Source organism: Helicoverpa zea, chromosome 11 (assembly GCF_022581195.2).
Source record: "Helicoverpa zea isolate HzStark_Cry1AcR chromosome 11, ilHelZeax1.1, whole genome shotgun sequence".
NCBI lineage: Eukaryota > Metazoa > Arthropoda > Insecta > Lepidoptera > Noctuidae > Helicoverpa > Helicoverpa zea.
The window spans coordinates 11,142,291-11,167,910 of NC_061462.1; the positions used below are offsets into that span (position 1 = coordinate 11,142,291).

At 39.3% G+C, this 25,620-nt stretch overlaps 1 protein-coding gene across 1 annotated transcript; it reads left to right on the forward strand.

Moving 5' to 3' along the window:
- The first annotated feature begins 1,809 nt into the window (after nucleotides 1–1,809).
- Nucleotides 1,810–25,289, forward strand: LOC124634242 (cadherin EGF LAG seven-pass G-type receptor 3-like). Its single transcript, XM_047169700.1, has 35 exons — nucleotides 1,810–1,959; nucleotides 4,145–4,269; nucleotides 4,509–4,574; nucleotides 4,658–4,813; nucleotides 5,169–5,286; nucleotides 5,632–5,779; nucleotides 6,090–6,326; nucleotides 6,600–6,798; nucleotides 7,034–7,341; nucleotides 7,568–7,741; nucleotides 8,149–8,342; nucleotides 8,705–8,822; nucleotides 9,189–9,290; nucleotides 9,789–9,958; nucleotides 10,650–10,828; nucleotides 11,228–11,402; nucleotides 11,771–11,972; nucleotides 12,353–12,494; nucleotides 12,895–13,086; nucleotides 13,521–13,636; nucleotides 14,322–14,555; nucleotides 14,744–14,869; nucleotides 15,625–15,745; nucleotides 16,014–16,111; nucleotides 16,578–16,710; nucleotides 16,885–16,989; nucleotides 19,063–19,232; nucleotides 19,604–19,702; nucleotides 19,947–20,139; nucleotides 20,447–20,556; nucleotides 20,969–21,129; nucleotides 23,534–23,740; nucleotides 24,167–24,331; nucleotides 24,704–24,818; nucleotides 25,109–25,289. Exons 2-35 carry the CDS (start codon nucleotides 4,200–4,202, stop codon nucleotides 25,196–25,198), a joined length of 5,193 nt encoding a protein of 1,730 aa, XP_047025656.1. The 5' UTR covers nucleotides 1,810–1,959; nucleotides 4,145–4,199; the 3' UTR covers nucleotides 25,199–25,289.
- Nucleotides 25,290–25,620: the final 331 nt, after the last annotated feature.

A 25,620-nucleotide genomic window follows, 5' to 3' on the forward strand; every position in this document is an offset into this window, starting at 1 on the left:
TATGTACCAGGGCCGCGGTAACTCTTTCGAACAACCCTGTAGCCCACGATTTGACACTAGCTACTTACTTAGATTTCCATCATAGAAAACGAGGAACAAGGCTCGGTTTTTCATTGTCATAGTTTTGTCATGAGAGATGATGATGTTGCGAAAGGTGTCGAATATAGCCAGATGTAGCTCAGAATTATACGTGGAGCGATTGCCTATCAGACCTCCCCAACTCGGACAATTTAACGCGCTTTTGCAAAACTGGTTGTCAAACTTTTATACAACATGTAACGTAATTAACGCACACCCTCAAACACCCCAATTAGAATATTATATTATAATCATAATACATACACTGAATTTTTAATTTAACGTGTATATGCATTGTTATTTACTAAATTAGTTATACCAATTCTTGGAGAACTTTTTGGTCATACTGTCATACTACTACGCACGCAAATATCGCGCCGACTCGACACAACATAAATAACGAAACTACGGAAAAAGTCGACAATACACGAAGTCTTATTACTTTGAGTTACGGTCTATTTGAATTTGTTTTGACTGTACAGGGTTAATATAACAATAATTTCCGTAGTTTTAATTATTTTTGGGATAAAAAATTACCTATATTAAAAATGATATAAATCGATTCAGTAAACGATTCTGAACAAACTAATTTCAGGATGTGCGTTAATTAAGTTACGTGTTGCATATAGGTATTAATAATTATGAAGCTGAAGTAACATTTCAAATAATCCAAAGCTTAACAAGGTATATCGAAGAAATATTTAAGCACTTTATCATGCAAATTAGACGCAAACTTACTTCGATATGCGGGATGTCCGGTTATCAGTTGCATTATCTTAGATACCGAAATAAAAATAAGCTACTGAACAAAACCAAACATTCTGGAAGCCGTTTCTACGTCTTCCAGTGTTTTAAGTCATTAAACTTACATTTGAATATCTTTGTATACCCAGAAAACTACTCCTTCAAGTAAGGGCTAGGTTTCTTAGCTATGGCAAAAACCATGAAATGACTCCTCCCGCTGTGGGTTAGCAGCGGTGAGGGAGTGCCAGACTTTTACTGACAAAAAATCCATCGTGTTCCTTCGTAGGCCTTTTATGTACCAGGGCCGCGGTAACTCTTCCGAACAGTCCCGCAGCCCCGGCGAGGGCACTACATCAACTGCACCGTCAAAGGCCCACTAAAGAGTCTTATAAAAATTGTGGACTGTCAAAGTAAGCTATGTTCCACAGTCATCTATTATCCCATTTTATGTTTTCTATACGTACATACGTCAGTATGCAACGTGTAAGGTCACAGTTCACCCGTGTGCGTATATCGTATCTAGGTTTCGTCAATCGGAGATAGTAGTGTAATAAACTATCCAACGTGACCAGGGGCGTCACAATTCACCTTGACTTTTTGTAGTCTTCTGAAAAGGCACAACTCCTCCAAATGTAGGAATAGGGAATGACTTGAATCATCGAATTATAGGCTTTTTTCAAATACTTTTGAAGTTAATGGTTTTCCATTCTTACCATATTGAAGGTGGTGAAGGTTAATCCAAGTATCAGAAAATGTTAACGTAGGGCTTTATGAATGCCACAGTGAAGTTCTGCGGCCATATTTTGTAGACATTTCCTTGGAAATCTTCTGTTTATTTGATACGAACTTATCAAGCAAAACGGAATCGTCAATACACAAATGGCTGGCGAGCATGTTATCAAAGACTATCACCCTTTAATCAATATGTAAAATAAGTAATTATCGCCCAATCTTATCAGTATCGATACTCACAAAAAATAATACACACTCGCATTTATCGAAGTGTAACAAAACGATCGGCTGGTGGATTGTTGTTCTAAAAACAGAAAAAAACGCAGTTTGAAAAAAGTTATTTTTGTGATATTTGTGTAAAGTGTAGTGTTAAATAATTTGGCATTGCTGTAAAGGATTAAAGAGGTAAGACAACCATGAACATCGTTGGTTGGACACGCAAATATAGCGCAAAGCAAAAGTTCTCTAACTGCTTAGGTCAAGCAACTCGGCAAGTTATAAGTTGTAGCAACTAACATCAATCCGCACGCAAATCCGGAGCAAATAGGTATACATACTTATGCTTTTGCGGATTCTCGGCATACTAATCTCCTCCTAACCCTCCTTATTAAATGACCGAAATTCTACTTTAAATATTTTGGTATAATACCTTGATACAATAAATTAAAGGGTTACAAATATTTAGAAGTACGAGCTAGCCAGACGAGTCTTGATAGATAAAGGTCCTGTTCCATATTGTTTTTTTACTGCACTAACTAGCCTGTACTGCCTTTTTATAATATCATCAAACCTTTCCCTCCCAATCATCATCTCCCGAGCCTTTTCCCAACCATGATGAGGCCGGCTCCTAGTCAAACTTAATGCAGCTGAGTGCCAGTGCTTCACAAGGAGCGACAGCCTATCTGGGCTCCTCGACCCAGTACCTCCCAATAACATTTAAAATTAGTCCCTCGATTGCCAATTTCAGCTACGAAAATATAAGAATGATAAAATAATCGAATATCCGGTTTAGATAAGGCATTCTTTGTATCAAGTTCTGATTTATATCCTAATATCGGCCGATTTGACGGTTGTAGGTAACATCCATTACGTTGATTCTATGAAATTCAGACAACAACTCGCATTTCACTTCGCTATTCACTCTCACTTCACATTTGGTTCAAAACGTTCTAAAAGTCATCTCATACTTTATGTATCTGTCAAAATCTCGAGTTTAATTTAGTTCAACTCGCAAACACGCTCGAAAGAGCGCTAGTGTAGTAACTCACGGCGGATTCAGATGCGAAGTTTAGAGTGAAGCTTATAGAATCACACCGCAGGTCTAGTTTCCTAAGATAGATATATCGGCATGTCACATTGTAATCTAACTATCTGCTCATTTTATAGTAAAATGCAATAAAACTTTGTTAAATGCAATGAAATTATGATTGCCCATATTGATCTAATTCGCTCAAATAATTGAAAAGCTTTTAATTTAACTATCTATAAGTGAGCAAAAAATGCATTCATAGTGCACATTTGTTATCTTGTTTGGCATAGCGTCATACTTTATTACACTTTCAATTTGTATCGTGTAAACCAAATTCAGGTGAAAAACATAGCTTTATCAGAATTATTTAGATAATCGACAATCCTTAATTGATACGACTGGGGAAAATTGTAATGCAATGCAACCGGAATTTAATCCCAAGATTTAAAAAAATATTCGTAGGTAAAAATCAGAAGTTGCAAAACTTCAGAAAGACCAGTTTGCATGCCATTATGTTTATGAGTTCATATCGATTGTTTATGAAATTAATTACAATATGGTTTTTGATTTTAACAAGTTGCTAAGGCTAAGAACTCACGAAGCGATTTTCACCCGCGACCGCCGCGGCTGCGAGCCCGTAGCTTCTGTAGAATGCAGATATACATGTAAAAAATTAAAGCACATTTCACGACGCGTTTTACGCCCGCAGTCTGCGCGTTTGTTTGCGGGTCCCGCTGCACCGGCGGGCAACTAGTAGAATCGCGCGGGCCGCGGTCACCCGCAGCCTCGGCGGGTTGCGCCCGCACGCTCCGCGGTCGATTGGCCGGCGATCGTAGTGGCGCAGAGGCTGCACGCCTTGCGTCTTGCGATCATCGCCCGCCACGTTTGCGGGCGATAATCTCAACCGCGACGGCTGTGTAACCGCGCAAATAACCGGTCTCGTGAGTTTGGAAATAAAAACGCAGTTCCGCCACCGCGGCGGGCACGGTTCAAAATCGCTCCGTGAGTTTTTAGCCTAATGTGCATAATACACTCTGCGGGGGATTTCCTGTATGTTGCTTTAGTTACACCCTGTATGTGGCTGAAAGATAATCTGCAAATATTTCAGATAGTGAAACCTTATTCATGCGTTCATGTACTTTCAATAAAAAAGATAACAATTAGATCCTGTTCTTACATAACGAAATACTTTTAAATAAACCATTCAACACTTATAGAGCACGGTTGCACCCAGTTGCACCATTTAACTATAACGATTCCAAACCATAATTAGCCGCATCATTATTATATGCATATCCATCACAGAGCGAGTATCAAGCGTAAACATTTATTTTTTTACAGTGTTCCAATTGATCACCCAGAGGTGGATCGACCAGACTAGACACAGAACTATGAGATGGCAGTCGACGTGAGAATATTGACGGCAGCGGTTTTCATTATCGCTGCTCACTTTACTTTCGCGCAAGGTAAGAAGATAACTATAACAAAGAGTTAATAGCTAAAAAAATGGAGTTCTAAGAAGGAAAGAACGATGTATGGACCGTGTAAAAAAAACTAGCTGGAAAGAATGTTGCTTGTCAAGTGAGATGACGTCAAATAAAGTTCAAGTATGAAAGAGGACGATATGCTGAATTAATAAGTAGTTATACGCATACGTTGCATTATTTGCCATAAATTAAAAAACACTGTATGATTCTCTTTCCAGATTGTAGCTACATGGTAGCAATACCCAGACCAGAGCGACCAGATTTTCCAAGTCTAAATTTCGATGGTATAGTACCTGATTTATTTATTCGACTTCGTTACGTAAAACTAGTTTTGAAGATTTTACTTACATATCTCGTTATATTACAGGAATACCATGGAGTCGGTATCCCCTGATACCAGTGGAGGGTAGAGAAGATGTGTGCATGAACGAATTCCAGCCAGATGCCTTGAACCCAGTTACCGTCATCTTCATGGAGGAGGAGATAGAAGGGGATGTGGCTATCGCGAGGCTTAACTACCGAGGTAAGAGCATTATTAATGATGCAGGGCTTATTAAAATAATGAGACATACTGGTCCATCTCTTTGATCTGAGGGTCCACGTATTTAAAACATTCATGCTTACCGTTCCCATCAAATAAGTAGCTTTTCCAAATAAAATTTGCTACAGATACCTATTTCAAGTCAATCAAAATAGCAGGGACATATGACACTGAAAAACATACGCGCTGGGTGGCTTCTGCGGGGAAAAGCTACTTTTGTTCAGAGAAAACTGTACTGTTTATTATATCTCATTTATCCACCCATACCGCGCTATTAATCATTGTCACTAGCTAGTCTTTGTCACCTCTCTTTAATTTTATTTACAATTGATTGCAGGTACCAATACTCCGACCATTGTATCTCCATTTAGCTTTGGTACTTTTAACATGTTGGGGCCGGTCATACGTAGAATACCTGAGAATGGTGGCGACTGGCATCTCGTCATTACACAGAGGTAAGCATCATTTGCTGTTTTTATAGGTAGAAAGATTTATTGGTTTATTTAAATCACGGTCAAAAGTCTATTTAATAAAACCAAAATGCACTAAAATGTTCTCATAAGCAACTGTCCGACTCCTCTAGTCCTTTCATCACAAAATTTAGTTTTCAGGTATTTTGTAATTTTGTTTGTATTACCTTTTGTTGCTGACTGCACATAATACTAAGCTACTGCTAAACTCTCCAACTCCTTTAAGCTGTGCCCTATAGGGTCCATATTGATTCTAGACTGTAAAATGTACCACCTGCATAACATATGGAATGCTTATAAAGAATTGATTATATCTGGGTACATTATCAGACAGGACTACGAGACGCCAGGTATGCAGCAGTACATCTTCGACGTGAGGGTAGACGATGAACCGCTAGTGGCCACGGTGATGCTGCTCATTGTCAACATCGATGACAACGATCCTATCATACAGATGTTTGAGCCTTGTGATATTCCTGTGAGTATCTGAATGTATAAGGTCATCTTTACCTTGCTCTGTCTTTAGCAGTTACTACTGGGCAACTGGCACCAATAAAATATTGTAACCTTATCTAGCAGTAACCTACAACAGCGATCGCGAATAGTAAGAACGACTTTTGGTCATTTATAAGCTTATTTGGTAAACACCTTTGATAGGAGTAAGCGCAAACAGGTTTAAACCTTATTAAAATTATGATAAATACTGAAAACAAAAAACTTTGTTCACAACCTAAACTTGCCTAAACATATTCCCAGTCTCCCCAGACATTAACTCAAGTGCTTTTCAGGAACGCGGTGAAACAGGCATCACATCATGCAAGTACACCGTGAGCGATGCTGACGGCGAGATCAGTACACGTTTCATGAGGTTCGAAATCAGCAGCGATCGAGACGATGACGAATATTTCGAACTCGTCAGAGAAAATATACAAGGACAATGGATGTATGTTCATATGAGAGTTCACGTCAAAAAACCTCTTGATTATGAGGAAAACCCGCTACATTTGTTTAGAGTTACAGCTTATGTGAGTATGATCGTATTTTTGGTGTAGCATTTTTTTACACTTGCTGTTTTTCCACGGATATACCAGCTTACGCTGGGAAACTCCGGGCTACAGACTGTCCCTTAATATTTTTTTCACAAATTGGTTCAGCTGTTTTACCATGATAGGTTTCAAGTTATAGGTTTTTGTAAGGCCCTAAGGAATCCTATGATTCAATATGACAGAACCTAGGGAAATACTTTAAAATCCAAAGTCATCATTTACCACAATATTAAGTAAAAATATCCTCTCCAGGATTCCCTACCAAACACACATACAGTGACGATGATGGTGCAAGTAGAGAACGTTGAGAACAGACCGCCGCGATGGATGGAGATATTTGCTGTCCAGCAGTTCGATGAGAAGACGGAACAATCCTTTAGGGTTCGAGCCGTCGATGGAGATACGGGAATCGATAAACCTATTTTCTATAGGATCGAAACTGAAAAAGGAGGTAAATAAACTTACTGTCATTAAACAAACATTTGCTAGCATCAACTGTCCCTACATGTATGCAGGTGCCTGATACAAAGTACTGGCCATGCATAGCACACATGAACGGTAAGGCTTGACGCAGCTGGGCCTTATAAAACCCATCGTATCTGATATAAAACATTTTATATCGTCAATATAGAAAGCACATCAACTGTGCCATAATGACCTTAATATGTATTCTTCTCTCATTTTAGAGGAAGACTTGTTCAGCATTCAAACGATAGAAGGTGGTCGAGAAGGCGCTTGGTTTAACGTCGCTCCAATAGACAGGGACACTCTAGAGAAGGAAGTTTTCCACGTGTCCATAATAGCGTACAAATATGGCGATAATGACGTGGAAGGCAGTTCGTCATTCCAGTCGAAAACCGATGTGGTCATCATCGTGAACGATGTCAATGATCAGGCGCCGCTTCCTTTCCGGGAAGAGTACTCCATTGAAATTATGGAGGAAACTGCGATGACCCTGAATTTAGAAGACTTTGGGTTCCATGATAGAGATCTCGTAAGTTTTAGTTATTACTATATATATGTTAATTCAGTGTAGAAATATTTTAAGCCTTGAATATCAAAACTCGGTAAATGATCCATAAGTAGCATATAAAGCCACCTTTCCAAACAGAACTGTTGCATTCTCTCGGCATGATCGCCACCTTTAGCTTTTTCTTCTGATATGTAGCCCATTAAAAAACTTTATATATTTGTCATATCTTATTATTATTTGTCCCCAGGGTCCTCACGCACAATACACAGTACACTTAGAGAGCATCCATCCTCCCCGAGCTCACGAGGCGTTCTACATAGCACCGGAGGTTGGCTACCAGCGCCAGTCCTTCATTATGGGCACGCAGAACCATCACATGCTGGACTTCGAAGTGCCAGAGTTCCAGAATATACAACTGAGGGTATGTTGGTTTTTGTATTTACCGAATTTTAGGATGGTTCGTTGAGAAATTGTTTTGAAGAGTTGCCACAGCTCTAAAATGTGAAGGAATACTCCTCCGCTTCACTCGCAGAAAAAGGTACCATTTGATTATTTCCTATCTACTAAAAAGAAAATACGGTCCTACTAGCTGTAGTGGATCTACCGTTTGGGCACTAGGGGCATGCCCGCAACCCTAATTTTCTTACTGCACTTATTTCTTTTTATGTACTCCGCCCTTATGTACTCTCCTCGTGTACTACTTAGGAGTATTCCTCCTATAAATTAAAAACCTATGCACTCCTTTTGAGAAAAATAATCCTCATCCAACCAATTATTTATATATTACCATCCATTACAAATATTAATAATTATTACCATCCATTACAGGCCGTAGCGATAGACATGGACGATCCCAAATGGGTGGGTATCGCGATAATCAACATTAAACTGATCAACTGGAACGATGAGCTGCCGATGTTCGAGAGTGACGTGCAAACTGTCAGCTTCGATGAGACAGAGGGCGCAGGCTTCTATGTGGCCACTGTTGTGGCGAAGGACCGGGATGTTGGTGATAAAGTCGAGTGAGTAAAAATTTAAGAAAAATAATACAAACCATCCAATATTCAAGCTGTAATTCAATTATAGGTACAACCTGAGTTTAGGATAGCTTACTGATTTTAATTAGCAAGTTTTTGAAAGGATCAAAGAAGGCATGCCCCTTGTAGTTCCATATGAAATTGTAATATAATTTACATTTAAAGAATATCTTCTTAATCTCCGACGCACCCTCAGAATAATACATAACGGTACAGGAAACAATAAAAAGATTATGTTGCATTTACCAATATAGTTATATGAACTACGTCTTTTAAGATGATCTCAATCTTTGATAGGCCCAGCCACGTATAATTGTTGAGACTAAAGATTATTTTGTAATTTTCAGACACTCTCTAATGGGTAACGCAGTAAGCTACCTGAGGATCGACAAGGAAACCGGCGAGATATTCGTCACAGAAAACGAAGCATTCAACTATCACAGGCAGAACGAACTCTTTGTGCAGGTATTATCAAAATATATGCTTGTCTTAATTTCAGCTAAATATAGTCCTTTATCAGCAGCTAGGAAAACCAACCTGATCCAATTATTTGCACTTAGACTGTCGCTATGTGTAAAAGATTGATAATCAGATGCACCCTGATAAGCTTTAAGCCAGATACTACGCTACGGGATTGTTCGAAAGATTTACCACGGCCGTGGTACATAAAGGGCTTCAGAAGAAACATGATGGATTTTAGACAGGACGAGTGACACTCCCTCACGCTGCTAAGCCACAACAGGGCACTTGATGATTTTCCATTAGAACCTATATACTAATATATGCTGAAAGCTGCTTTTTTAAGTTTTTGAATTATCCTTTTTATTGTAGATACGAGCTGACGACACGCTGGGCGAGCCTTACAACACCAACACTACTCAGTTGGTGATCAAGCTGCGGGACATTAACAACACCCCTCCTACGCTCAGGCTGGTACGTCTACAATATACTTCCTTTACTACGTAGCAATTCTTGGACACCGATGACTATGTTTCAGAGGGCACGTTAAACTGTAGACCCCGGCTGTCATTGAACTTCTTTGACAGCTGTTACGGGTAGTCAGAAGCCAGTAAGTCCGACAACCAGTCATACCAAAGGGTATTGGGTTGACAAGGTTGCTGGATTGAGGAGGTCAGTTAGGCAATCGCTCCTTGTAAAACACTGGAACTCAGCTGCATCTGGTTAGACTGGAAGCCGACCCCAATATAGTTGGGAAAAGGCTCGGGAGATGATTACTATCGCAATTTAAACAATTCCACGGCCCCTGTTAAAAACCATCGTAGCTCTCCACCCATCGACTAAACTGTGTTTACTACACAATTTCTTAATATATTACATACACTCTACAAACTTAAACACATACTTCGGACTCCACTTTGAGAAACCCTGCTCTAAAGCTTCGTCATTTACTACTTCCATTACATTCACCAGCCTCGCGCCACTCCATCAGTGGAAGAGAACGTGCCCGACGGGTTTGTGATCCCCACGCAGCTGCACGCCACGGACCCCGACACTACAGCTGAGCTGCGCTTCGAGATCGACTGGCAGAACTCGTATGCTACCAAGCAGGGACGGAATACTGACTCTAAGGAGTATATCGGGTAATAATGCACTATTTCATGATTAACTAGCGCGGTATACTTCGCTACGTATAAAGTCCACCATTTTGTTATACAAAAATTGTAACAAATGAAGAACCGCTCGATCGATTTTGAGCAAACTTCATAGTCATAGTCCAAACAGAGAGTGTAAACATTTGGTTTGGATTGATGAGACCATTCTTGAGTTATATGAACTACAACGAAAAGTGGCGTATAGTGGCGTCCATATATTTTAGATAGAAACTTGCATGACTGAAATATGATTAAACTAGCTGGTGCCCGCGACTTCGTCTGCGCAGGTTTAGTATTTCGAACAATATGTTTACAAATTGCAGCCTATGTGTTATTCTGATGTATAAGCTATATTATTGTAAAGTTTCATTAAAATCCATTCAGTAGTTTTTGCGTGAAAGAGTAACAAACGCCCATACATCCATACATACAAACTTTCGCGTTTATAATATTAGTAGGATGTTAAATGATTGAAATATTTTGCGAAGAGTCATAGCCTAAACTTTTTATGAAGATCAATGTTGTTGTGTATTGCATATAGGTAAGTAGGTACTTTTGAACAACCACCCTCAAAACTCTTCCCGCTATTAACCACTTATGTATTTTTGCTAGTGAACAGGAGAAACCCATCATGTTCCTTCTTAATCCAATGATGATTAATGCCAATCAAAAATTCCAGTTGTATAGAAATCGAGACGATATACCCGAATATAAACCAGCGAGGCAACGCCATCGGCCGCGTGGTAGTGCGAGAGATCCGGGACGGCGTCACCATAGACTATGAGATGTTTGAAGTTCTATACCTCACCGTCATTGTGAGGGATCTCAACACCGTTATTGGAGAAGACCATGATATATGTAAGTTTTTTACTTTTCCTTGGGAACCTTCCTTCCTTGTGTGTGACCTTTGTGAACGGTTTTTTTTTTTTGTAATTTTGAAATTTTGACTCTCTTCAGTACAAATTCTATAAAAGAATGGAAGTTCCGACCGAGAAGACCGAGTTCAATAACAATTCCTGCAGTAGGTATTGTGCGAAATATGCTGTACCTACTAATATCCGTTCCTAAAGCTTGTTACATCTTGTTACAACTATCCAAGACCTTCAGCTTTTGTAGATAACTTTTTGAGCCATGAATCCTCTCAATATTTTAATCCTTCATCATTTGTCAACAGCCCTTCTAGCTTCACCTTTAGTTAAACATCCCGCGCAAGTGTCCCACTGTTAAAAATACTTAGTTGTACCCCTTAAATTCCAGCCACATTCACGATCACGATAATAGACATGAACGACAACCCTCCCCTGTGGGTGGAAGGCACCCTGACGCAAGAGTTCCGCGTGCGAGAGGTGGCAGCCTCAGGAGTTGTTATAGGATCCGTACTGGCCACTGATATCGACGGACCGCTGTATAATCAAGTGCGGTATACTATTACGTAAGTAGAACAACTTCAATATAGGAAAGATGTTTAGAATAAGGATGATGCAATAACGGACATCGATGATGGCGGTTTTCAATTCCCCAGAGAAAACTTTGAGTTAGCGTACAGTATGTTTGTTGTTTCCGATCATTGTATGGATCAATGATTTATTCATTTCCCTATAGAATAAACAAAATCTAGTATAAATAGTAATAAATAAGAGTAAAAAATTGCAAACTACATACTTAGTCGACCTCTCCCACAAAAATGTTTTGTATTTGGCCGCATATTTTTTTATTATTACTAGCATCTGATATCCCACTTCAATTTCAAATACCCTTTCGTGCTTATTTCCTAACTTCAAAACTTGTTTCTCCTCACAGTCCCAGACTAGACACTCCAGAAGACCTAGTGGACATAGACTTCAACACGGGTCAGATCTCCGTGAAGTTACACCAGGCTATAGACGCGGACGAGCCGCCGCGTCAGAACCTCTACTACACCGTCATAGCTAGTGACAAGTGTGACCTCCTTACTGTCACTGAGTGTCCGCCTGACCCTACTTACTTTGAGACACCGGGAGAGGTAATCTTACTAAGCTTTATTAATATTTCATAGTAGGTAAGCCAGAACTGACAACCAGTCTTACCAAAGGTAAATAGGTTGAGGAGGTCAGATTGGCAGTCGCTCGATCTAAAACACGGGTAACCAACCGCATCAAGGCTAGACATAGTTGAGAAAAGGATAAGCTGGCGATGATGATGTGTTGGTAGTAAGCTGTATTCAGAGATTTCAATCGCTTTCAAAAAAGAGGACAGTCTAGAGCTTGAGAAAAGACATCTACTTTTTATTCGGATTAGGAAAGTTCTTTTTAGACGTGGGAGTATCCTTAGAAAGCAGCTAGTTCACCATAATCAATAAATAAGGATATCAACCAATAAAACATGCCACCTTGTTACTCCCAGATTACCATCCACATAACGGACACGAACAACAAGGTGCCTCAAGTGGAAGACGACAAGTTCGAGGCGACGGTGTACATCTACGAGGGCGCGGACGATGGACAACATGTCGTGCAGATCTACGCCAGCGATCTGGATAGAGATGGTATGACAATACAGTATACAAGTTATATAAGCATACCTATATATATACCATATAAGTACTAGAATAAGAAACATTGGAATTGTTGCCTTATAAGCCTGCAAACGGAAAAAATAAGTTTATTGAGCCTGTTGTCTTGTAATGCCAAACGATATGTGACTGGGTGTTACATGCTCATTTGCACTGCGAACATGGCCATTTTTTGTGTGTATGTCTATGTATATTATACATGTCACAATGCCAACACTGAAAGCTTTCGCAAGCAGATAGCTGTCCTTATAAGAAGTATTTTTTAACCTACGATCATTAGTACAACAATGAGGTCTCTTAACATTAAAACCACATTACACGCACTGCAAATATCCTCAAACAGCTTTTCAACAGTTAAGTTTCATTTTTGCAGAAATCTACCACAAAGTGAGCTACCAGATCAACTACGCGATCAACTCTCGTCTCCGCGACTTCTTCGAGATGGACCTGGAGTCCGGCCTCGTGTACGTCAACAACACCGCCGGCGAGCTGCTGGACAGGGACGGCGACGAGCCCACACATCGCATCTTCTTCAATGTCATCGATAACTTCTATGGAGAAGGAGGTATGTACTTATAGTTCTTCAGAAATTTACTACAGAGTTACCAGATCAACTATGACATAAATTCCCGTCTCCGCAACTTCTTCGAGATCGACCTGCAGAGCGGCGGCATGCTCTAAAATACAGGATTTATAGTTCACCTAAATCGATGAAGGCGAATCTTTTTGTGGGGATAAACTGCACCCATTAGACAAGGCATATATTTTCGTCAGGCTGTGGTACATAGTTCTATAAACACTTAAAAGAAATCAAGAAGGGAAAACGAATCACCAGTCGAAAATGAGACCTCAATCTTGCTATAAATAGTTTTGTGAAAACATCAGAGAAAATATAGAGAGTCACTATTCAAAAATAAGACGTCTATTGCAAATATTTATTCCTATGTGTACGTTATTCTTTCTGCTTTTTATTTACGACATATTTTTTTACATGATTAGATGGCAACCGCAATCAGAACGAGACACAAGTGTTAGTAGTATTGCTGGACATCAATGACAACTATCCGGAACTGCCTGAAACTATCCCATGGGCTATCTCTGAGAGCTTAGAGCTGGTAAGCCTTTTTTCTTTTTTTAACAACCACCTTTTACTCTTTTTCTTCTTCGTTTAAAGAATGTATAGAGAAGTGTGTGCTAGGCACTTTTTCAACTATCTTCTTCGTTTAAAGAACGTTTAGAGGAATGTATGCCTTCTGCGTATTCCTGCTGAGGTTTACATGTATCTTGCTATACATTATGTTTGTAATATTCTGCGCGATTTATGTGTCGCAAATTATATTAAAGCATTTACCTGACTGGTAATTGATGGCAATCTCATCATAAAAAGATCATTATATATCAGTCCGATTAAATAACAATAATTACTCTCAAAGTTCCGACACACGATAACAACACACCGACAGAAGCTTGAAATGTTTATGAAGACTTTAACAGTAATTAATCAGAGTAGGTACGCGCACACTACAAACTTTTAGTCGGTCGATAGTTGATTTGGACTCATAAATCAGTTTAAAGATGAATGGAACTCATGGTACACACGTAACAATGATCAGGTATTCGTCTAGCTAGTATCAGGTCGAGTAAACTTTGATTGTATTCACCGGACCAGCAGTCGGCCGGCTATTTAGTCTCCAGAATTCGGTAGGCTTACTTTCTTCTTTTTTTTTTATTTTGTTTGGCTTCTTTTTTTATTGATGTATGGTTGATTGATGTTCATCAATTTACTCTAAAATCTTGCAGGGTGAGCGTGTACAGCCAGAAATCTTTGCCCGGGACCGCGACGAACCCGGAACAGACAACTCCCGCGTCGCCTATGCCATCACAGGCCTCGCCAGCACTGACCGGGACATACAAGTGCCTAATCTCTTCAACATGATCACTATAGAGAGGGACAGGGGAATTGATCAGACAGGAATACTTGAGGCAGCTATGGATTTGAGAGGCTATTGGGGCACCTATGAAATAGATATTCAGGTGGGTGGTAATGTTTTAGCTTCGTTTTGACTCTCTTCCTGAAGGAACTTTTTCCCGTACCTGAATGAGGACACATAGTCTTTTGTCCCTAATCATCATAATAGTGAGGAGTTCTTTTCTTTTTTCAAATTCACTAAACCTCATTGAACTGATATGAACATATCACGCTAAGCACCTTTATATTCTAGGCGTATGACCATGGAATACCTCAAAGGATTTCAAATCAGAAGTACCCGCTGGTGATTAGACCTTACAACTTCCACGACCCAGTGTTCGTGTTCCCTCAACCTGGATCCACTATCAGACTGGCAAAGGTGAGTAGTTTGATGTCATTGAAGACAAAGAAGTATTGGAAATCTTAGCTAGAGTACCTTGTGAGTAGTTTTCTTCAGTCATAATTTTACATATATGAAGACTGAAGAAGAGTAATTATTTCGTTTCGGTGCCAAACTCTTTCTTCTTCTTTTCTCCCTCAACCTAATAGGTAACAACAAATGCATTTAAACGCGTTTCACTTTAGTGTTAACGTCACTTTTACATACAAGAGTTATTGTCTGCATCAGGACCGCCGTCACAAATCACCAATCAATTTTGTTAGGCGTAAAAACTCGTTTTTTTAATATCTTTTTATCCAGGGAATCGATGTGGTCTAAAATTTTATTCTGAAGGATAGCAATTAGGTAGGAACTCTGGGTGAAAAATAAACTCAGTACTTTTGCGCCGTTTCTTCACACTGGGAAAAGTGACAGCCATCCTGATATCAGAATGGCTGTCACCTTTGGATGCTGAATATCTTCAAAACCACGAGGGTATCAATTGGTAACAACTAATGGTAGCTGGTAGCAATTAGGTAGCAACTCTCTATATGTATTTCGAGAGGATCGGTGATTTGTGACGGCGGTCCTGACGCAGACGAATTATTTAACCCTGATATCACAAACCCACGTTATAATGTTTATTACTTTGTCAAAACAAAAAATATAAAAGACCGTATCCGTAATCTAAAAGACGGACTTCTTACAATGTCAATTTTTATGACCTTGTCATCATGCAAAGTTTTCACGTTTAGGAGCGAGCAGTAGTCAACGGTATACTGGCTACAGTAGACGGCGAATTTCTGGACAGAATCGTTGCCACCGACGAGGATGGTTTAGAAGCTGGACTTGTCACATTCTCTATCGCCGGAGATGGTAAGAGCACCTACCTTATACCTAACTGCCAGTGGTATTTTATGAACTACAATTTATTAATTCGTTGAGATCAGATCAAATTTTTGTACACCTCCAAGCTACTTCGCTTAGTGCCACTTTTGTATACTCTTCTTCAGATTCCCAAAGCAGTATTAAATCTTTCTACTGTTTGCGTCATTTTTCAGCAATAACTCTTATTTTGTTTTCATGCTCATGATCCGTCACCATTTATGTTCATGTTACCATGAAATGTATGGCTGTGTTATAGATGAAGATGCTCAGTTCTTCGACGTGTTGAACGACGGAGTGAACTCGGGTGCTCTCACCCTCACGCGGCTCTTCCCTGAAGAGTTCCGAGAGTTCCAGGTCAGTGTTTCTATATCAATTAAGATTTCCATACGATTTTTTTTTCATTTAGTTTAATCCTTAATTTCAGGCAACTGGGGCCCATAAAAATACAAATACACATATATATAAAATTATAAATATATAACAAATATTATTAATGTATGATATGATGTACGACCTACACAATTGTAAGTGTAGGCATTCTAAGAGCTACGTCAGTTGCTACGCGTGACTACGTCGTTGCTACAAATGGCGTAGCAGCTACGCCATACTTCTTTTATTCTTGTCGTATCCTCAACGTAAAGCTAACATGAAGAAATGATTGCATTTTAAGGTGCTTTGACTCGGATCGTTCAAAGTTCTCGAAAATCTACGATATGGTTACGACATTCTGATACTACTACGTCGTTGATACTACGAGCTACGACGTAGCAATGCAGAAGCTGTATGTATCTTGAATGAAGTGAATACTTTGTTTGTTCAGGTGACGATTCGTGCTACGGACGGTGGAACTGAGCCTGGTCCAAGGAGTACGGACTGCTTGGTGACCGTAGTGTTTGTACCCACGCAGGGAGAGCCAGTGTTCGAGGATAGGACTTACACGGTTGCTTTTGTTGGTGAGACAATCCTTTTACTCTGGTCTGAAGGAAAATAGTTTGAAAGAACTGTAGCTTAATTTTTAATACTTAGTAAATTGTAGTTGTGTGGGATCATTAAACATAATCAGTACTGTGCCAAAGTTAAGTGTATCCTTTTTTCTCTAACAAGGTTAACTCTATATAATTTTACAGAAAAAGATGAGGGTATGTTAGAGGAGGCGGAACTACCTCGCGCCTCAGACCCGAGGAACATCATGTGTGAAGATGATTGTCACGACACCTATTACAGCATTGTTGGTTAGTATTATGCGCTTTTTACTATGATTGTGATTTCTCATTCCACGATAACTGTACTTTAGGAGATAAGGAAGAAAACTTTTCGGATATAGTTTTAGTGTTTCTAACAGCCCCGGATCTTCAATTTTTTTTTAGGCGGGGCAAAAACTGAAAAATGCCGCCCCGCCTACCTACTTATGTTTATTTTCACCAACGAAAGTCACTTTGTTTGGTAGGTAAGTTATGAAAGTCGAGACAGATTAATGTACACAAAAAGTTAATAAGTTTTAAAAAGCGCTGTAAAGTAAGTAACAAGCAGTCGGAATCCATAAATATATTTTTTTGCTCATTTGTCTTATAAAAGTTAAGACAGTGTGGATTTGACTTATGAAGTTAACAAGGCAATGTCTGTATAATATTGCGCGAGCGATGCGGTCGCGAAATTTTTTGAGCCCACGACACAAAAGTACTTGATTAAGTAATATTGTCAAGCAACAAGTAGGCGCGAGCGTAGCGAGCGCGAACTTTTTTAAGATACATATTTGTTTGAAGACTCACAAATTAAACTAGGAATTATGTACAAATAAAAATAAACCGTGATTAGAGCGAGTGCCATTTGTGTTCATTGATTCGTTGCGGCAATAAAAATAATAAACCATCAAAAAAATAGTACGTACATTGTCATTTAGCCGCGAGCGTAGCGAGCGAGAATTTTTTCACTTGGAGGATGTTAAAAGTTAAAAATAATCTAAATAATCAATTAAACAAAGCGAAGGCAACTTTTTTAGAAACTTTGCTTGTCAGTATCATGGTACGGTATCAAACGGGTGTAATTTCATCGAAATTTCCTGGTGGTGGGTTTCCCGCGGCGCCCCAGAGACCGAGGCGCCCGGGTTATTCGCACACCCTGCACCATAGGTTAAGACGGCCCTGTAAGTAACTATTATGGTAATCTGTGATGTAGGATTTAAAATCAGGCGGCCGCCTGATTTTGCCGCCCCCTGAATTTGCCGCCCGGGGCATGGGCTCCGGCTTGCCCCCCCCCCCCTAGATCCGGGGCTGTTCTAACTTCAAGGAAAACCTATTTAAAGAGAAGTGTTCTGTAAACAAAATCAAGATACATATATGTGTAAAGCTATTGGCAAGTTTCAACGACAACTCCTCCATAGAAAAGAAGCCTTAGCTCTTAAGCTTGGGTTTCCTAGGAAAGCGGTGCCGTCATATAGCGGCCGTAATATTACGGACGCAAATAGACGGTCGTCTTTACGGTGATGACATGCGGAAAGTTCCACGGCCGTTTTAACACACCGTCATAAACTTTTTTTTAGTTGTATTATACTTACTAACCTGTTTTATTTAATATTTCTCAAATTTCACGACACCAATTTTGTTTTAGTTGACTTTTTCTATAATCTTTACTTTTTATATTATTTATTGCTTCGTGCTTACGAACGAAATCTATTAAAATTTCGTCGTCCTCGCTGCTCCAAGAGTTGGAACTCATTTTTTACGTTGTTCCGAAAAAAAAACACAAATACGGATTAAAAAAGCTTCACCGCTTTCAATAAAACGTTCACCAAACAATCTGACACCGTTAAGATAGCCGTCATGCAAATGCCGGCACCGCTTTTTGAAGTTACGGTGTACGTTACCGCTCTTTAGGAAACCGCCCTATTTCGTTTACATAGACAACGTTCTAGTGACGTCATTCACCGCTGTATTACGGACGCTATATCGGACTGCGTCCACTGATCGGCATTACGTATGATGTCATCGGCAGGCATCGCAAAAGTTGCCTCTCGGAGCATAGGTGTCGGCATTGTCGATGTGCGATGCGTACGATGCGGACAGGTGGACGCACTTGTATGAGTTTCTATATAAATGATACTACGACCCGTTACGTGCGATACGTCCGATGCGTACGATACCGACAAGTGGACGCTTAGCTTATGACGGCACCGCTTTCCTAGGAAACCAAAGCTTTAGCGATAAGACCGCCCATTATGTCACCTACTTCAAAAATGTAAAATTGGTATACCTTATAAAGCATATATCTATCCAACCTTATTAACCTTGAAACTCTTCGAAATCCAGGAGGCAATTCGGGTGAACACTTCACAGTAGACCCTCGTACCAACGTGCTATCCCTGGTGAAGCCGCTGGACCGCTCCGAACAGGAGACACACACCCTCATCATTGGAGCCAGCGACACTCCCAACCCGGCCGCCGTCCTGCAGGCTTCTACACTCACTGTCACTGTTAATGTGAGTACCCATCTGGTCCCTAATAAAAAGGTTCATATAGAAGATAAAAGACAAAAAGAAAAAGTGATTTATTCAGAGTACTTTTTGAAGGTAAAATTTACAAAAGACACTCCCCCAAAGGATCGCCCTTCACCACTTCCTATGTGTCTTTGCTGGGAAGAAATATTGGAACACAATTCTGTCTGCATGGTTTGAAGAGCTGTTGAATTACAGAAGAATTACATTAAAAATATAAATATTATTTGTATTAAACATTTCCACAATTCTGTCCTATCAAGCAGTCTTACCAAGGGGTATGGAGGATACCTAAGTAAAACTGTGTTGAGGAGGTCAGATTGGCTCCATAGGCACTTACTTATTTTTTTTCTCAGGTTCGAGAAGCGAACCCGCGACCAGTGTTCCAAAGAGCACTCTACACAGCTGGCATCTCTGCTGGCGATTTCATCGAAAGAAATCTGCTGACTTTAGTAGTTAGTACTATTTTCATTACATCTACTTCTAACCAGATGATTTCTACTGAGTTTTACTCCAAGAAATTACTTTAGCTTTATAAAATAATATAAGCAATTCGATTTATTGTAGTAAACTTGGCAGTTATTGTAGTAAGCTTGCTATAGCTTGCACATCAGAATAAAGTATTTTATCCAGTATTTGTGAAGCTAATCGCTGATGGAACTAGTATCTTTGTAATTTAAAGCGAGCTCCATATTTCAGGCGACACATTCAGAAGGTCTGCCCATCACTTACACTCTGATACAAGAGTCCATGGAAGCAGACCCCACACTCGAAGCTGTTCAGGAGTCAGCCTTCATCCTCAACCCTGAGACTGGAGTCCTGTCCCTCAACTTCCAGCCAACCGCCTCCATGCACGGCATGTTTGAGTTCGAAGTCGAAGCCACTGATTCAAGTAAGACTTCCCTTTGTAAAAATCTTTTAGGGTCTCTTCCTATGTATGTTAAAATCAGGCTTTGATTCTAAGTGGATGAACTTGAGCAAAATTATTGTACATGGAACGTTTCACATTTCAGTAAAGGGTGTCAAACTTTATGATTACTTGTAACTACTTCCCAAAATTAATTAAACATTTTCTTCAACAATTGACAGCCATGAAACGATAGCACTAAGTGTAGCACTCAAGTCTAAAATTCGTTATTAAAATATAGTCTACAAAAAGGAATACCTAATGAATTGAAGTAATTTCTCCAATACCACAGGGACAGAAACTGCCCGCACGGAAGTGAAGGTGTACCTGATATCAGACCGCAACCGAGTGTTCTTCACGTTCAATAACCCACTGCCTGAAGTCACACCCCAGGAAGATTTCGTAAGTACCTAGTTCCAAACTAATGCAAAATGTTGCAAACTTGGCCTCACTATTTACAGACCACATCACCTAGGTCTTTTCTTAACTTATGTTGTTACTACTGTTGCTGTTGTATAACACGAAGCGACTGCCTTATCACCAGGTCCTCCAAAAGTCCAGACCTCCCATTTCCAAGCAGAAAATCAAAATCAAAAATCGTTTACTCAAACTTGGCTGCAAAACAGCACTTTTTGAACGTCAGAAATTTAATAAAAACAGGCCCCAAAACGCCCATCCTTCGCCACTTCGTATGTGTTTTTGCAGTGGGAAGAAGAAGTGGCGCAACAAGCTCCCCATCAACACATGTCCTTCTTATTGGCAACCTACTTCCAAAATTGAAGACCTCTATCGAAAATCTTTTTCTCCGAGCTAGATAGCGGAGACGTTCACGGCATTCTTCGGCATGACGTGCAACATCGACCAGTCGTGGTGGGCCAGCGATCCCGTCACCGGCGCCACCAAGGACGACCAGACTGAAGTCAGGGCTCATTTCATCAGGGACGACCTTCCCGTGCCTGCTGAGGAGATTGAACAGTGAGTCTTCTTGGCCATTTACTCACACTAACTTTTACCGGTGGTTTTGTCTACATTCCATGTTAATTACTTTGCATAACCGGATAGAAGGATGAAATCATCGCCCTCGTTAAATGGACTTGATCATTTTTTTCAATCCATTAGTCCCCGAGTTTGGTGCTTTAAAGTTCGTACAACAACCAAACAAATACTTTTAGTGCAGTCATTGAAGCATTATTGCTACGATTTTTTTTACTGTGAACCGATTTGCATGAAATTTTGGAATTAGGTTCATCTTACCCTTAACTTCAAAAGTGAATATGATTTGAACTCCGCCACCCCCCCCCCTGGGGGTGGTTGACACCCCTTCTTTGGGGTGAATATTTTTTTTGCAAAATAACCTCGGATATCGATAGAAGACCTAATTTTAAGCTAAAGTTGTCTTTAAAGTTCAAAAAAAAATTCAATACTTTTCAAGTTATTGACAATTGAAAATTCGCAATTTTTTCACGTTTTTCATCGGTTTTTTGCAAATATCTCCAAAAATATAGGTTTTATCGAAAATTTATAAAGAACAAAATTGTAGCAGGTAAAACAACGAACAATTTGTTTTTTTACAAAAGGTCCTAAGTGCAATATTAAGCTAGATATTAAAGATCAAAGCCGTTTTTTATTTTGTCTGAAATTTAATCGTTGTGGTCAATGCCATGTAGCGGCGAGTAGATGCATTTTATGCATTCGAATACAAATGGGTTTTGTAGTGCTTGAAATAAGCTTTAAGATGAGTACTATTAAAAGTCTTTTGCACGTAAAATAAGTGAGCTGTATTGCAAATAAGGGGAGCATCTTATATTTTTTCTTTTAAATCAATGGGTTTCATAAGTGCCATTTCCACCAAAATTAAAATTAATCGTATTCCGCCTAGGATTAACTTTATTATGAAGAGTTTGATAGATAGTATCAGTTTGGCTGCTTCAGGACAGATATTTTTCAAAAAAGTCACGATTAACGAAAAGAACAAAATTTCAAATTAAAGAAAAACCCACTTGTTTTTCATAATATCTCAAAAATTACGACAGATACGTATAAAAGTGTACTGATAAAAAAATTAGGTATTTTTCTGACAAACAATTTGGTTTATTTGTTTTTTCTGTCGAACAAAAATTGACGGAGATATGATTGTTTAAAGAGCGCGTGGCAGCGCAATCACAGCCTCTCTTAAGCACTTTAACCCTTCACCGTTTTAGAAAAAAGTTCTTTACTATATATTGCAATGATGGATGTTGTAGCTCTCTTAATTACTTTTACAGTGGTTTTTTATAAATTGTGATAGCATGAAAATTGAAGGAGTTACGGTCCAAAAACTTGTCATATTTTTTTCTACTTGGTAACTGAAAACTTCGGAGTGTCAATATTTGGAGCAATGTGAAAGTAGGCAGTATAATAAAGAGTCACAACTATTGTAATGTGTATATATGTCACCGGAAAATAATAAAACTGGTAAATTGATCAACTTACTAAAATAATAGATGGCATAAACTACGTCGATTAAATTTCAGACAAAATAAAAAACGGCTTTGATCTTTAATATCTAGCTTAGTATTGCACTTAGGACCTTTTATAAAAAAACAAATTGTTCGTTGTTTTACCTGCTACAATTTTGTTCTTTTTAAATTTTCGATAAAACCTATACTTTTGGAGATATTTGCAAAAAACCGATGAAAAACGTGAAAAATTGGGAATTTTCAATTGCCAATAACTTGAAAAGTATTGGATTTTTTTTTAAACTTTAAAGACAACTTTAGCTTAAAATTAGGTCTTCTATCGATATCCGAGATTATTTTGCAAAAAAAATATTCACCCCAAAGAAGAGGTGTCAACCGCCCCCAGGGGGGGTGGCGGAGTTCAAATCATATTCACTTTTGAAGTCAAGGGTAAGATGAACCTAATACCAAAATTTCATGCAAATCGGTTCACAGTAAAAAAATTCGGAGGTTAGACCGTATTTTTCGCTTCAATGACTGCACTATTTAGCTTTATAACTTAACTAACCCTAACTCTGCGTGAACCCGGATAAAAAGCCTATAGTAGTAGCCTATAGCCTTCCTCGATAAATGGGCTATCTAACACTGAAAGAATTTTTCAAATCGGACCAGTAGTTTCGGAGATTAGCGCGTTCAAACAAACAAACAAACTCTTCAGCTTTATAATATTAGTATAGATACTAGTACAGATTTTACCAATAGTCGTTAACAGCTATCAGGTACGCGGTCCCAAAACTCAATGATAACTTGGTATCAGACGAGTGATCAAGCTATAAGCTAGGCTAGGTTCAGAAGAGTTCCGTGTTACTGAGTAAAGCGATAGACCAGATACCATAGGTTTTTATTTGAAGATTATTTCACCAGCTAATCATTGTCTACAGGTTACGCGGTAACCCAACTCTAGTAAATAGCATCCAACGAGCCCTGGAGGAACAGAACCTGCAGCTAGCCGACCTGTTCACGGGCGAGACGCCCATCCTCGGCGGCGACGCGCAGGCTCGAGCCCTGTACGCGCTGGCGGCGGTGGCGGCGGCACTCGCGCTGATTGTTGTTGTGCTGCTGATTGTGTTCTTTGTTAGGACTAGGACGTGAGTTAACCTTTTATTTTAATATATCTAGTATTTTTACAATGTCTGGGTCAGTTTCACACAGATGCCTCTTGATGCTAAAGTTAGCTAAATGTCTCACTCAATACCATATGTATATTGCGGATGGTCTGAAAAATGACATCAAACCACAAAAACTAGATTCCTTATGCTAATGGGGACACGAAGAGATATCCTATTCATCTTGGTTCCATAAAAGGTTTAGAATTTTAGATCGATGACCTTATTAGATTCATTTATTATACAGATGTAAATGTAAAGCATTCAAAAAATAATATGTGTAGGTATCTGATCATGAAGAAAAATAGGGAGGAATAACTGTAACTTAGTCATTATTTCTACTATGTTGTGTAACCCTTACACCACGATTAATCTAACTTCTATATAAATCAATTTTCTTTTCTTCAGTCTGAACCGGCGCTTGCAAGCTCTGTCCATGACCAAGTACAGTTCGCAAGACTCCGGGTTGAACCGCGTGGGTTTGGCGGCGCCGGGCACCAATAAGCACGCTGTCGAGGGCTCCAACCCCATCTGGAATGAAACGTTGAAGGCTCCGGACTTTGACGCTCTTAGGTAAGATCACCCTTTCAGGAATGATTACTGTTGCAAAGGGTCCCAGGAGATATGTAATTTTCTTCCTTCAAGATCACGATGGAAAAATTGTCGGTTTGAAGAATTTTGCAAGGGTTTTTCATCTAGAATAACTAACAAGAATAACTGCTCCGGTAATAACCTTAACCTTCCTTTTAATCCTAAACTTTCTTCGGTCTTCACGAAGAGTGATCATTACCGTTTTCCTTGTCCTTACTCCTACCGTAGAATACGCAAAAAAATATTACTGCCCCATTTATTTAGGTACTCTAAAGCCATTTCTTGGCTAAGAGCATCAAAATTTATTCTTCGGGAAAACACTTTTATTAACCCTCAACTTATCTTCGGTTACAGCGAGCAGTCGTACGACTCAGACCTAATCGGCATCGAAGACTTGCCGCAGTTCAGGAACGACTACTTCCCACCTGAGGAGGGCAGCTCCATGCGAGGAGTCGTCAATGAACACGTGGTAACTATATACTCGTCAACATCTTCAACACCCCATCTTGCCTTGTGAAACTTCGTTAATTTCGTTTTCATCTTATTCGTCGTCTTCTCCACTACAGCTGATATTTATCTCAAACTAAAGTATCCTTAACACTAAGCTGTCCCTATTTGTATCTAAGACCGTTCTTCGTCTAGTCATCCTCTTCTTTTGCCCTTTCCCTGAAACCATCGTTGTCAAAAAAATACAATTTTATATACAAATCAAGTAATTTTATATCAAAATATTTCATTTGTGATGTTGTGTTGTTGCAGCCTGAATCAATAGCAAACCATAACAACAACTTCGGGTTTAACTCTACTCCCTTCAGCCCAGAGTTCGCGAACACGCAGTTCAGAAGATAAAATATTAAAGCATTTTAAATTATAATATTATGTACCGGTGAAATACCATACTTATATTTACCTAAGTATATATTAAAGTGAGATTAAGTAAGATACTCGTATTAATTATAGTTCGGCCATTCAGAGAATGCGTTCCTGACACGTCGCGATTGAACTGACGACGTAACTTTGCAATGGCGTTGCAGTTACGATAAAAATATTTTTGCTGGTTGTTTACCGTTTTAACAATTGAGGAGCATTAAAACAACATTATTATATCAATAATCAATGAATGTTATTACGTCGTCAGTTCAATCGCGACGTGTCAGGAACGCATTCTCTGAATGGCCGAACTATAAGAGCATTTATTTTTTTAAATACAAAACAATTAAACTAAAAAAGTGTAGCTCTCGTTTTATTTAGGTACCCCTTTCCTCTTCTTC